Source organism: Chiloscyllium plagiosum, unplaced genomic scaffold (assembly GCF_037043375.1).
Source record: "Chiloscyllium plagiosum isolate Xiang-an unplaced genomic scaffold, Cpla_swu_hap1 HiC_scaffold_1, whole genome shotgun sequence".
NCBI classification, from domain to species: Eukaryota; Metazoa; Chordata; class Chondrichthyes; order Orectolobiformes; family Hemiscylliidae; genus Chiloscyllium; species Chiloscyllium plagiosum.
Window position 1 is genome coordinate 67,963,197 of NW_028270139.1, and position 12,659 is coordinate 67,975,855.

At 42.4% G+C, this 12,659-nt stretch overlaps 1 protein-coding gene across 3 annotated transcripts in view; it reads left to right on the top strand.

Moving 5' to 3' along the window:
* slc30a9 (solute carrier family 30 member 9) overlaps window positions 1–12,659 on the top strand; it is a 140,414-nt gene that overhangs the window by 56,253 nt on the left and 71,502 nt on the right. For all 3 annotated transcript variants that reach the window (XM_043692116.2, XM_043692137.2, XM_043692123.2), the window contains 2 exons: window positions 616–698; window positions 4,603–4,661. In XM_043692116.2, coding sequence (XP_043548051.1) covers window positions 616–698; window positions 4,603–4,661 — 142 coding nt within the window. The remainder of the gene's footprint in view (window positions 1–615; window positions 699–4,602; window positions 4,662–12,659) is intronic.

The window sequence follows — 12,659 nt, forward strand, 5'->3', positions numbered from 1 at the left end:
CAACTACTGCATTATAGGAGAACTACCTGTACTAGATTTAAAGTAGCCTGTTCCCTGGTAGGTTCTGCACCATACTGCTGCAAATGCTTTATATTTGTGTTCGCTGTTATTCTGCGCGCTCCTGCTGTATGTACAGTAACTAGAAGCAAAACATACATATATACATCCTAAGAGTGCACTATGCTCTGTATAGCCAATAAGAAAGTTAATGTATTCAGCCTATGTTTTCTGTCACAAAGCACATTGCTATCAATTCCTTAACTTCTGCAAGTAATATCACTATTATATCACTGTAACTGTAAAGAAGTGGAACAAAAGCTTTCCAAACACTTTCATGAAAATTATTTTCACTGACCAATTAATGAAAACAATTTAATAATTGGAAATATTCAAATATTTGCAAATATTTACACTCCATGTCTGTTGAATACAAACTAAAAAATACATGTTCCTGGCATTAGGATGCTTAACAAGAATTCTGTTAGCAAACTTGTGATCATTCTAAATAAATAACTTGATCTACTTTTCTTGAACTTTTTAAATTTATCATTTAAATATCAATAAACATATGAGCGATATTTACAGCAGTTCTAACAGATGTTTGTTTTTTTCAAGGGCTCTTGATGTGCATGGTAGCCTAGAAGCTCTTGCACGGGCAAAAAAACAGCGTCAAAGTGAAGAAATTGCACATAAAGAAAGTAAGTCTATGTGAGAAACATTTCTACAATGTTTGAATATGATTGAGATGTATTGATATGCATCATCTGTTTCGGAAGAGCTGGAAAAAAAGCTGATGTACATTGAATGTATTTGACCTCCTTTCAGTGGAGTAGCAGATTCCATTGCTTATGATGGCACAAGGTGCTAATTTTGAAACCTGCAGATGAGTCAAAAATGTAGCTTTTCCATTAGCATATCTTTGGTTCTGGCATTGTAAATCTGCTATAAATCTTACCTGGAATGAATATAACATTTGAAGTTGATTCATCTTAAATGTTTTTAAAAACATGGGAATATTGTGTAAAAATATGGTTAAAATGTAAGTCATATGGAGCATTTTATAAAACCATAGTGGGTACCATAGTGGTGTTGGGTTTATACAAATTAGTGTAAGATTAGATGGCCTCACAATTGTATCTATATTTTTATGAAGAAATAAAGATTTAGCTCTGCCTATTTAGGGAAGTTGGGTATGTGGGAGGATAATAAAAGTTAAGGAAAGTAATTATTTGGAGAAGAATGTAATGATTTGAGGTACAGATGGGAGAAAACAGCAGTTGTGGCAGAGCACAGGGTGTGGAGGAGCATAAATAGTATTTTGCAGAAACTATTAATGAAAAATTTTGGGTAATCTATTTGCTAGTTAGGAAGTAATCAGTTATGAATGAATACCTTGGACGTATTTGAAAAAGTACTTGGGAGAATTTGTAGTGAATATTGTAGGAGAGGGAAACTGAGGAATAATTTCATTATCAAAGTTTGCGAGAAGATTTGTAGCTCGAGTGCTTGTTGTTGTGGTTCTGTTCGCCGAGCTGGGAATTTGTGTTGCAGACGTTTCGTCCCCTGTCTAGGTGACATCCTCAGTGCTTGGGAGCCTCCTGTGAAGCGTTTCTGTGATCTTTCCTCCGGCATTTGTAGTGGTTTGAATCTGTCGCTTCCAGTTGTCAGTTCCAGCTGTCCATCGCAGTGGCCGGTATATTGGGTCCAGATCGATGTGCTTATTGATTGAATCTGTGGATTCAATCTCATCCACAGATTCAGAGATTGAATCCATAGATTCAATCAATAAGCACCTCGATCTGGACCCAATATACCGGCCACTGTGATGGACAGCTGGAACTGACAACCGGAAGCAACAGATTCAAACCACTACAAATGCCGGAGGAAAGATCACAAGCGCTTCACAGGAGGCTCCCAAGCACTGAGGATGTCACCTAGACAGGGGACGAAACGTCTGCAACACAAATTCCCAGCTTGGCGAATAGAACCACAACAATTTTATTATCAATAGAGAAGAGTAGAATGGAATAGGTGAATGGATGGGGACAAGTGAATTGCAGAGTATCTAAGTCAGTATAGAGAGCCAGTGAAGACTGAAGTGAGCGGACATGGAAGAAATTGAAACAATGTTTCAAGTGGGAATATATGGAAGTGAAAATGATATGGAAATGTACAGCAACTTACCTGGAAGATTAGAGGAGCTACTAGATCTAAAGCAGATAAAGGAAATTGATGTGCACGCTGAGATTGCAAAGAAAGCAGGAAGTAATAATCACTGTTAGAACATGATTCAGTCAGTTTAAAAGGTAACTGCAAACTAATGTAAATATTTTTAAAGCAAGGAAAAGGTTTTCACGCAATTAAATAAAATAAGCATTTTGTGGTATAATAATATTTCACAGTAGTAATTAAATAATTTGACATCAGTGAATCTGCAAGGATGCCTAAATAAATGTAACAGAATCTGTGGATCAGTAAATGTCCCTGGGGTTAATTTAAAAAAAAAAAGACAATTGTGTTAAATCAACCGAGTTGTTAGGAATTTTGGCAGAGATGACTGGAGTGAGGCTGCAGTAACATCTGAATTAGGAGCCACCAGGCCCCGCAAGCCTACTCCACCATTCAATGGGATTATGGATGACCTGATTATTCTACATTGCTTCCCTTGAAAGCTTCTCACCCATTATGAAAAATCTATCGACCTCTACCTTAAAGATATTCAAGATCTCTGCTTCCAATATTGTTTGAGAAAGAGACACTCAATCCTCAGGGGGGAAAAAACCCTCTTCTCAATTGATTAACTTTTTTTTAAACAATGACCTCTTTTTAGATTCTTCCAAAAGTCGAAGCATCCTTGACACTTCCCACTTGGGCCCACAGTGTTTTATGTTTCAATCACTATGCCTCTTACTCGTGTAATCGTAAGTGGATGCAAGCTAAACTTGTTCAATCCTTACCCTTAAGTCAACCAACCTGTTTCCAGGTATTAGGTTAGTAAACTTTCCTTTAACTGTTTCCAACACATTTTAATCCATCCTTAAATAAGGAGGCCAGTACTACACTCTTTGCCAATGCCCTAAATAACTGAGGCATAGCCTCCTAATTCTATATTCAGTTCCCTCTGCAATAAATAGAATATTCCATTGGCTTTCCTAATAATTTGCACAACCTGAATTTTAGTATTTTGAGATTCAAGTGCAAGGACACCAGATCTCTCTGGATCTGATTTTGAAACTGAAGAATATCTCAAATAAAACACTCAACTGGCAAGGGTTGGTGAATCGCAGTGTTTGCTTTTCTGATCTATGTTCCATAAATAAAGCCTATGAATCATGCTGTATGACTCTATAATTAGAATAGTGAATTTGAAAAAGATTTTCTTTCAATACTACAGCCAGCAGAGGGCATGCAGGTGAACGATACACTTGTGTATCTACACCATTTAGTGATCACTTATTTAATCAGAAATAAAAGCAAGCTGGCACAAACTGAAGAACAAGAATCGAGAAATTGGGTAATCATTAAGCAGAAAGTAGTTAAATGTGATTTGTTTTGCTTCAAACATTGAAAAAATGTACTTTTTGAAATGAGTAATAGATATTTGCTTGAAAACATGGAATGCTGCCTTGAACAGTATGGTGAGCAAGCAGGAGTGGTTAAAAGTCACTGTTGTGGGAAAGAACACTCATTGAATTGGTGGGCTAGTTGATGTGTTTCTTTACAATCTTCTATGATATGTGCTGCAAAACAGCATACAGTGGAATCAGCAAGTCAAAAGATCTTCTCATGGACCTGTTCTTGGGCCTGGCTGCAATAGTTTGTAGTTCCATGATGAACTGTTCAGTTGCTGTCTGCTGCCTTTTTGCAGTCCTCTCTACCCACAACTGAGAATAGAGTTGAAGCATGTGGTCGTCTCCACTAAACAGTATTGAGAAAGCAAAGACATGTTTGTTGAGCCCCAAATGACCCAGACTTAAATCCTTAGCAAATTGTGAACAAAGTTCTTTATTGGCTTGCGAATCCATCTCTAGGAGGTCCATTATAATCCTAGTAATAAGAACTGCAATATATGGAAAATGTGAAAACTACAGAGCACTGATTACTTTTACTGTCAAATAAAATATCCAAATTTAATGTTTAAAGTATCAATGCAATCATTGTTTGTTAAAATGGATTATTATTATACAGACCTTGGACTCTTCTAGCCATTCCTGTCAACATTTCCAAAATTTGATTTCAGCTTCCGTGTACGAGTCAGTGTTTGAAAGGTTGCAACAGCTGACTTTTTTTCATGAACTGAAAACACTTTTGTTTGTTTCTACCTCCCAAAGTACGATTCCAGATCGGAGTCTTGAGTCACTGCTTATCTCTTAGGTTTATGCACTTATGCAATTATGGTATATGAAAGATGTAAAAATTAAATTTTTTATTCAGTAAGAAACTCTCTTCTTGAATTAGTCAAAACACTTGCAACGCTATCTCTAAAAATACCCTCTGTTAATTGCCAAATCAAGTCATTAGTTAATGACCTACAACACTCTACTTCAGTATATTGAATTCATAGCGCAAATTAGATATCACCTGTTTTTTTTTCACTTGCAGATCTTTTCAGGAATCAGAAGTTAATGCAGGAATATCGGGAGTTTCTAGGTAACACTATGGTACGACTAATTAACTAAGTGTATAGATTTTTAAAAAAAGAATGGGGTCTGAGATTTTTTGTTTTTTTATGCCAAGCTCAGGGAAATTTAACCAGACAGAGTTGGACTTGAAAGTACTCAGTCTTTTATGCTAGTTCAATGTCTAGTACATTTGAATAAAACCCTGTGTCCTGGTTAAAATTGTGATTTTGCTGATTTATTCAGCTTGTGAAGTGTCTTCAAATTCCCATGACATCGCTTCAATTTCTTAGATGCATAAACACTAACAGGCCAGTATTAAAAAATTTATTTGCATCAAAAATTGATTTACTACGAAACTGAGTGGAATTGACTAGTGTCCACCAGTCAGGATTAAATACATTTACACAGTGTGTGATGCCAGGAGTTGAGAAGTTTTGAGGGTTGTTCCTTCCTTCCTTTGAAGTTTTAATTCTTGTTTACATTGAACAATTAACTAAAGTTACAGTTTAAAAGAGGAACATCATTTTTTAAAATGAATTGTTTCTTCATCTGAACAGGGACATACAGGCTCCCTGAGAGCAACTGTAAATAATTAAGAAACAAATTAACATAAGCAGTTTTCTTTGTTGTAGCTGAGCTGACTGCATGGTTTTCGAAAGGGGATAAGTACAAGAGTTTGCTATTGTGCCGCAGTGTCGCTGCTACTGAGCCAGGTGTTCCAGGTTCACATTCTGTTTGCATTCATTGTTACCTGAACAGGTGACTGACTTTCTTTAAGAAAGCATTATACTACTTAATACTATTTGGTTTGGTCAGTGAAATGAAAAGGTGGGTGTAGCTGAAAGGCAAACCAGGGGATCAAGAAGTTTGGAGGGAACCTCCAGGTCTTGCCTTGACAATCAGATTTGAGGTCCTTATGTCTTGTGAGTGTGTGTAGTATGAATTATCAGACTGACCATGATAGAGGAAGTATTTAAGATGGGCAAGCCATGAGCATGAATCCAGAAGATTACATTGCCCATGAAGTGCAAGAGTTTGGGATATTTATTTGGGGCTGGAGAGGAACTTGTGTGGGAATGGGAGGATTCAATTGTTGTCATCCATGAAGCTAACAATGCAATAGGTTAGACCAGAAATGAGGTTCTGCATAGGTAGCAAAAAAAGTTAGACACTAAATTAAGACACAAAGTTAAACCTCAAAAGGAACTTGGGATATCTGGCTCAGAAGTAGAAAGTCTGTGGCAGTAGGTTTAAACAGTATGTTGGTTGTCAGTTGGTAAACTATTCAAGTTAACCTTCTCTGTATTGGTTCCAATGTCTATATGTCATCTTGAATAAAGAGACGAGAAAAGTATGTGCTATGTAAAATGTTCTCAAGTATACTCAACAATTATAACAAACTCTTCCACCTCCTTTCCATTTTCAATACATGAATATTCCATTTACCTTCTCATCCTTTGTGGTACTTGCATACTAACTTTGTGATTCATTAAGTAGGATATACAGACCCCTTTGTACTCAAGATTAGAGTGGTGCTGGAAAAGCACAGCAGGTCAGGCAGCATGGGTGGAGAGATACATGGGAGGGTGTGGGGCTGTGGGGAAGGTAGTTGAGGGTGTAATTGGTGGATGGAAGAAGGAATAAAGGTGATAGGTCAGAGAGGAGGGTGGAGTGGATAGATGGCAAGGAAGATTGACAGGTGGGATAGGTCATGTGGATGGTGCTGAGCTGGAAGTTTGGAACTGGAGTAAGGTGGGGGGGAGGGGAAATGAGGAAACTGGTGAAGTCCACATTGATGCCCTGGGGTTGAAGGGTTCCAAGGCGGAAGATAAGGCGTTCCTTCTCCAGTCGTCAGGTGGTGAGGGAGTGACGGTGGAGGAGGCCCAGGGCCTGCATGTCCTCGGCAGAGTGGGAGGGGGAGTTGAAATGTTTGGCCACGGGGCGGTGAGGTTGATTGGTGGGGGTGTCCCGGCAATGTTCCCTGAAGCGCTCTGCGAGAAGGCGTCCAGTCTCCACAATGTAAAGGAGACCACGTCGGGAGCAACAGATGCAATAAATGACATTGATGGAAGTGCTGCTGAAACTGTGATGGATGTGGTTGGTTCCGTTGGGGATGGTGGTGAGGGGGGAAGATGTGGGCGCTGGCTTTGCAATTCCTGCAGTGGCAGGGGAAGGTGGCAGGAGGGGAGGGTGATTTATTGGGAGGCATGGACCTGAGCAGGTAATCAGAGAGAATGGTCTTTGCAAAAGGCAGATAGGGGTGGGGAGGGAAATATATTTGTAGTGGTGGAGGCTGTTTGTAGGTGGCGGAAATGTCAGCAGATGATGCAGTTTATGCAGAGGTTGGTGGGATGGAAGCTGGTGGGGGTGTGGGGTTCTGTCCTTGTAGCGGTTAGAGGGGTGGGGTTTGAGAGCAGAGGTGTGGGATGTGGATGAGATGGGTTGCTGGCATCTTCAACCATGTGGGAGGGGAAATTACGGTCTTTAAAGGAGGAGGCCATCTGCTGTATTCTGTGATGGAACTGGTCCTCCTGGGAGCAGATACGGCAGAGGTGGAGGAATTGGGAATTAGGGATAGCATTTTTGCAGGAAGTAGGGTGGGAGGAGGTGTAATCCAGGTAGCCTTGGGAGTCGGTGGGTTTGTAAAAAAAAAAAAGTCTGTGTTGAGTTGGGTTGGAGTTTTTTCTGAGGTAGCAAGAAAGGTGGTTTAATTGTGTGAGAGTTCAATAATCGGATTCTTGCCTCACTAAAATATCTAGGAGAAAGTGAGGACTACAGATGCTGGAGATCAGAGCTTAAAAATGTGTTGCTGGAAAGGTGCAGCAGGTCAGGCAGCATCAAAGGAACAGGAGAATCGACGTTTCGGGCATATAAGCCCTTCTTCAGGAATGAGGAGGGTGTGCTAAGCAGGCTAAGATAAAAGGTAGGGAGGAGGGACTTGGGGGAGGGGTGCTGGGAATACGATTGGTGGAAGGAGGTTAAGGTGAGGGTGATAGGCCGGAGAGGGGGTCGGGGCGGAGAGGTCAGGAAGAAGATTGCAGGTCAAGAAGGCGGTGCGGAGTCTGAGGGTTGGGACTGAGAAAAGGTGGGGGGAGGGGAAATGAGAAAGCTGGAGAAATCTGCATTCAGATCTGAATTCCGATTTCTCCAGCTTTCTCATTTCCCCCCCCACTTTTCTCAGTCCCAACCCTCAGACTCAGCACCGCCTTCTTGACCTGCAATCATCTTCCCGACCTCTCCGCCCCCCCACCCCCTCTCCGGCCTATCACCCTCACCTTAACCTCCTTCCACCTATTGTATTCCCAGCGCCCCTCCCCCAAGTCCCTCCTCCCTATATTTTGTCTTAGTCTGCTTGGCACACCCTCCTCATTCCTGAAGAAGGGCTTATGCCCGAAACGTCGATTCTCCTGTTGCTTTGCTATCTGACCTCCTGCGCTTTTCCAGCAACACATTTTTAAGCTCACTAAAGTATCTCCCAATTTAAGTCCTCATGCCTTGGGTAGCCAGTTTTTAATCTCTGTCATGAAACCTATTTCAGGCATTTGCATCTAAGACAACCAACTCAATGCATTAACTTTGCAGTTCCAGTCCTCCTTTCCACATTTGATAAACTCTGCTGAGAAAATCTGACTGGTGAAACAAAATGGGTACTTGGCAATTTGGTGGTCCTCGTGCATGAGTCACTGAAGGTTAGTATGCAGATACAGCAAGCAATCAGCAAAACCCACAGAATGATGTTCTTTGTGAGGGTAATTGAATGTAAGAGTAGGGAGGTTATGATTCAGATATGCAGAACATTAGTAGGGCTGCATCTGGAGTTCTGCATATAATACTATTCACTTATGGAAGAATGATAATGGTTTGGAAATGATTCAGAGAATGTTTATTAAACTAATAACTGGAATGAGTGGATTGTCTTATGTGGAAAGACTAGATACAGTCAGAGGTAACTTAAATGTAAGATCCTGAGAGGACTTCATGGGGTGGCTGTTGAAAGGATGTTTCCTCTTGTGGAAGGATCTTGAAATAAGAGTCATGTGTTTAAAATAAGGGGTTGTCCATTTAATACAGATGAAGAAACATTCTTTCTTTGAGTGTCGTGAACAAAGAACAATACTGCACAGAAAGAGCCTTTTGACCCATGAAATTGAGCACATGATGCCTTTCTAAACTAAAAGCCTTTTGCCTCTACATAGTCTATATCCCTGTATTCCCTGCCTATTTATATATCTGTTAAGATGCTTAAGTGTTGCTTTTGTACCTGCCTCAACCAGCTCCTGTGGCATTGCATTCCAAGCACTTACCACCCTCTGCTTTCAAAAAAGGTGCTCTCACATCTACTTTTTAAACTTCCATTTTAACTCAAAATTAAATTTTAAATCTATGTCCTGTAGTAATTGACATTTCTAACCTGGGAAACAGACTTTTGATGATCCATGCCCCTCAATTTTGTAAACTTGAGTCAGGTCACCCCTTACCCTGCAGTATTCAAGTGAAAACAAATCGAAGTTTATCCACTCTCTCATCGTAGCTAATACCCTCTAAACCAGGCAACATCCTGATAAACCATTTCTGTACCTTCTCCAAAGCCGCCTCAACCTTCTGGTAGTGTGGTGACCAGAACTATACATAATATTCCAATTGTGATGTATCTAAAGTTCTATACTACTGCAACATGACTTTTATTCTCTGCTCTATCTGATGAAGGCAAGCATGCTATGTGCCTCCTTGACCAACTTATCCACTTGTGTTGCCACTTTCAGGGAACTGTAGGCCTTTTTGCCTAGATCCTTCTGATGATACTGGATTAATGGTGCTGGAAGAGCACAGCAGTTCAGACAGCATCCGAGGAGCTTCGAAATTGACGTTTCGGGCAAAAGCCCTTCATCAGGAATAAAGGCAGTGAGCCTGGAGCGTGGAGAGATAAGCTAGAGGAGGGTGGGGGTGGGGAGAAAGTAGCATAGAGTACAATAGGTGAGTGGGGGAGGGGATGAAGGTGATAGGTCAGGGAGGAGAGGGTGGAGTGGATAGGTGGAAAAGGAGAAGAAGGGCTTATGCCCGAAATGTCGATTCTCCTGTTCCCTGGATACTGCCTGACCTGCTGCGCTTTTCCAGGAACACATTTTCAGCTCTGATCTCCCAGCATCTGCAGACTTCACTTTCTCCGGAAAAGGAGATAGGCAGGTAGGACAAGTCCAGACAAGTCATGGGGACAGTGCTGAGCTGGACATTTAGAACTAGGGTGAGGTGGGGGAAGGGGAAATGAGGAAACTGTTGAAGTCCACATTGATGCCCTGGGGTTGAAGTGTTCCGAGGCGGAAGATAAGGCGTTCTTCCTCCAGGCGTCTGGTGGTGAGGGAGTGGCGGTGAGGGAGTGGCGGTGAAGGAGGTCCAGGATCTCCATGTCCTCAGCAGAGTGGGAGGGGGAGTTGAAGTGTTGGGCCACGGGGCGGTGTGGTTGATTGGTGCGGGTGTCCCGGAGATGTTCCCTAAAGCGCTCTGCAAGGAGGCGCCCAGTCTCCCCAATATAGAGGAGACTGCATCGGGAGCAACGGATACAATAAAAGATATTAGTGGATGTGCAAGTAAAACTTTGGATGTGGAAGGCTCCTTTATGTCCTTGGATAGAGGTGAGGGAGGAGGTGTGGGCGCAGGTTTTACAGTTCCTGCAGTGGAAGGGGAAAGTGCCAGGATGGGAGGGTGGCTTGTAGGGGGGATTGGACCTGACCAGGTAGTCACGGAGGGAACGGTCTTTGCGGAAGGCGGAAAGGGGTGGGGAGGGAAATATATTCCTGGTGGTGGGGTCTGTTTGGAGGTGGTGGAAATCTCGGCGGATGATTTGGTTTATGCGAAGGTTGGTAGGATGAAAGGTGAGCACCAGGGGCGTTCTGTCCTTGTTACGGTTGGAGGGGTGGGGTCTGATGGCGGAGGTGCGGGATGTAGACGAGATGCGTTGGAGGGCATCTTTAACCACGTGGGAAGGGAAATTGCGGTCTCTAAAGAAGGAGGCCATCTGGTGTGTTCTGTGGTGGCCCAACACTTCAACTCCCCCTCTCACTCTGCCCAGGACATGGAGGTCCTGGGCCTCCTTCACCGCCGCTCCCTCACCACCAGACGCCTGGAGGAAGAACGCCTCATCTTCTGCCTCGGAACACTTCAACCCCAGGGCATCAAGGTGGACTTCACCAGTTTCCTAATTTCCCCTTCTCCCACCTCACCTTAGTTCTAAATGTCCAGCTCAGCACTGTCCCCATGACTTGTCCTACCTGCCTATCTCCTTTTCCACCTATTCACTCCACCCTCTCCTCCCTGACCTATCACCTTCATCTCCTCCCCCACTCACCCAATGTACTCTATGCTACTTTCTCCCCACCCCCACTCTCCTCTAGCTTATCTCTCCACGCTCCAGGCTATCTGCCTTTATTCCTGATGAAGGGCTTTTGCCTGAAGCGTCGATTTCGAAGCTCCTCGGATGCTGTCTGAACTGCTGTGCTCTTCCAGCACCATTAATCCAGAATCTGGTTTCCAGCATCTGCAGTCATTGTTTTTACCTTCTGTTGATACGACTGCGGGTTCTGCCATTTACTGTATACTTCCTTTTTGCATTAGATCTCCCAAAATAGATCACCTAACATTTGTCTAGATTAAGCTCCAACTGCCATTTCTGTTCTGTATCCCCTCTCAATCCCCTTCACTAACCTTATTAATCTTATTACATTCTCCTCCATATTACAAGCAACAGGGGTCCTAGCACTGATACCTGCAGAACACAACTTGTTACCGATCTCCAGTCAGAAAAACACCTTTCCAGCACTACTCTCTTCTTTGATTAAGCCAGTTCTGTATCCATTTTATCAGCTCACCATGTATCCCTTGTGACTTCACCTTTTGTACCAGCCTGCCTTGAGGGACCTTGCTAAAGTCCATATTGACACTATATGCTGCCTTACCTCAACAATCATCTTGGGCACTTCGTTAAAATACTCAATCTGAGTTTGAAAGCCTTTGCAATCCTTTTCCTCTAAGGGCGGTGGATGCAGAATATTTGAATAATTTTAAGGGCAGTGGTAGATATAATCTTTTAGCCCTTGGTAATCAAGAATCTAAGGACAAGCAGGAGTGTAGAATTTAGGTTAAAATTAATTCTGTCTAATTGAATGATGGAGGAGACTTGGAAAGGCCTAGTGGCCATCTCTTATTCCTTGTTCGTATGCAAATTGCACGAAATCTTGCTTTATCAGAACAACAGTCAACTAAGATCAAGAATCTGTCCATCTGTCAAGAAAGAGAACCAACCAAGATGAAAGACCTTGTGGTGGTAGGGCATGTGAACATTTTAGCACTGCAACTTATGAGGGTTCTTAGTCCCACCTTCAAGGTGGAAGCATATCACTGAAGGGTTCAGGCTGTGATCTTTTTACTTGAGGAGATACCCAGAGTGCAACTCAAAGAAGAGCAGGAAAGCTTGTACAGAACAAGAATGAGAACATCTGCACTGTGATATGAAGGTGCCGGTGTTGGACTGAGATGGACAAGTTAAAAATTGCACAATACCAGGTTATAGTCCAACCTGTTGGCCAAGTTGTGGACCACTTTTTTTCCCAGCAGTGAAAGACAGGAGGATTGAGTGTAAAGAAAATGTATGTAAGTGCAGTTCATGACTTTGTTTGTGTACACCAGATGAATAGGTGCTTCCAATGAGTGGGTATGAAGCACAGAGGGCAGCAGGGTTTTCATAGTGATTGTGAATGCTGGAGTGGAGGCTGATGTGTGAGAGAGGCTGAGGCTTATAGTCCATCTCCCTTGGTGAGGTGCAGTCAGTGTCTTGGTAACGGCCCCAAGCAGATGAGGTAGCAGAAAGAAGATGGAGCTGCTTGGAGAGTAGGAAGTCACCTTGTGATACTGTTCATTCTTTTTGACTATCACTGCTTGATGTGGTGGGGTGGTTTCTTGTATTCAGTCACACTGTCCACCAGTGCCTTGAATCCTTCTCTTTCGACTAGGGGAGTGAGTTTTTTTTCATCTGTCACCTGTTGT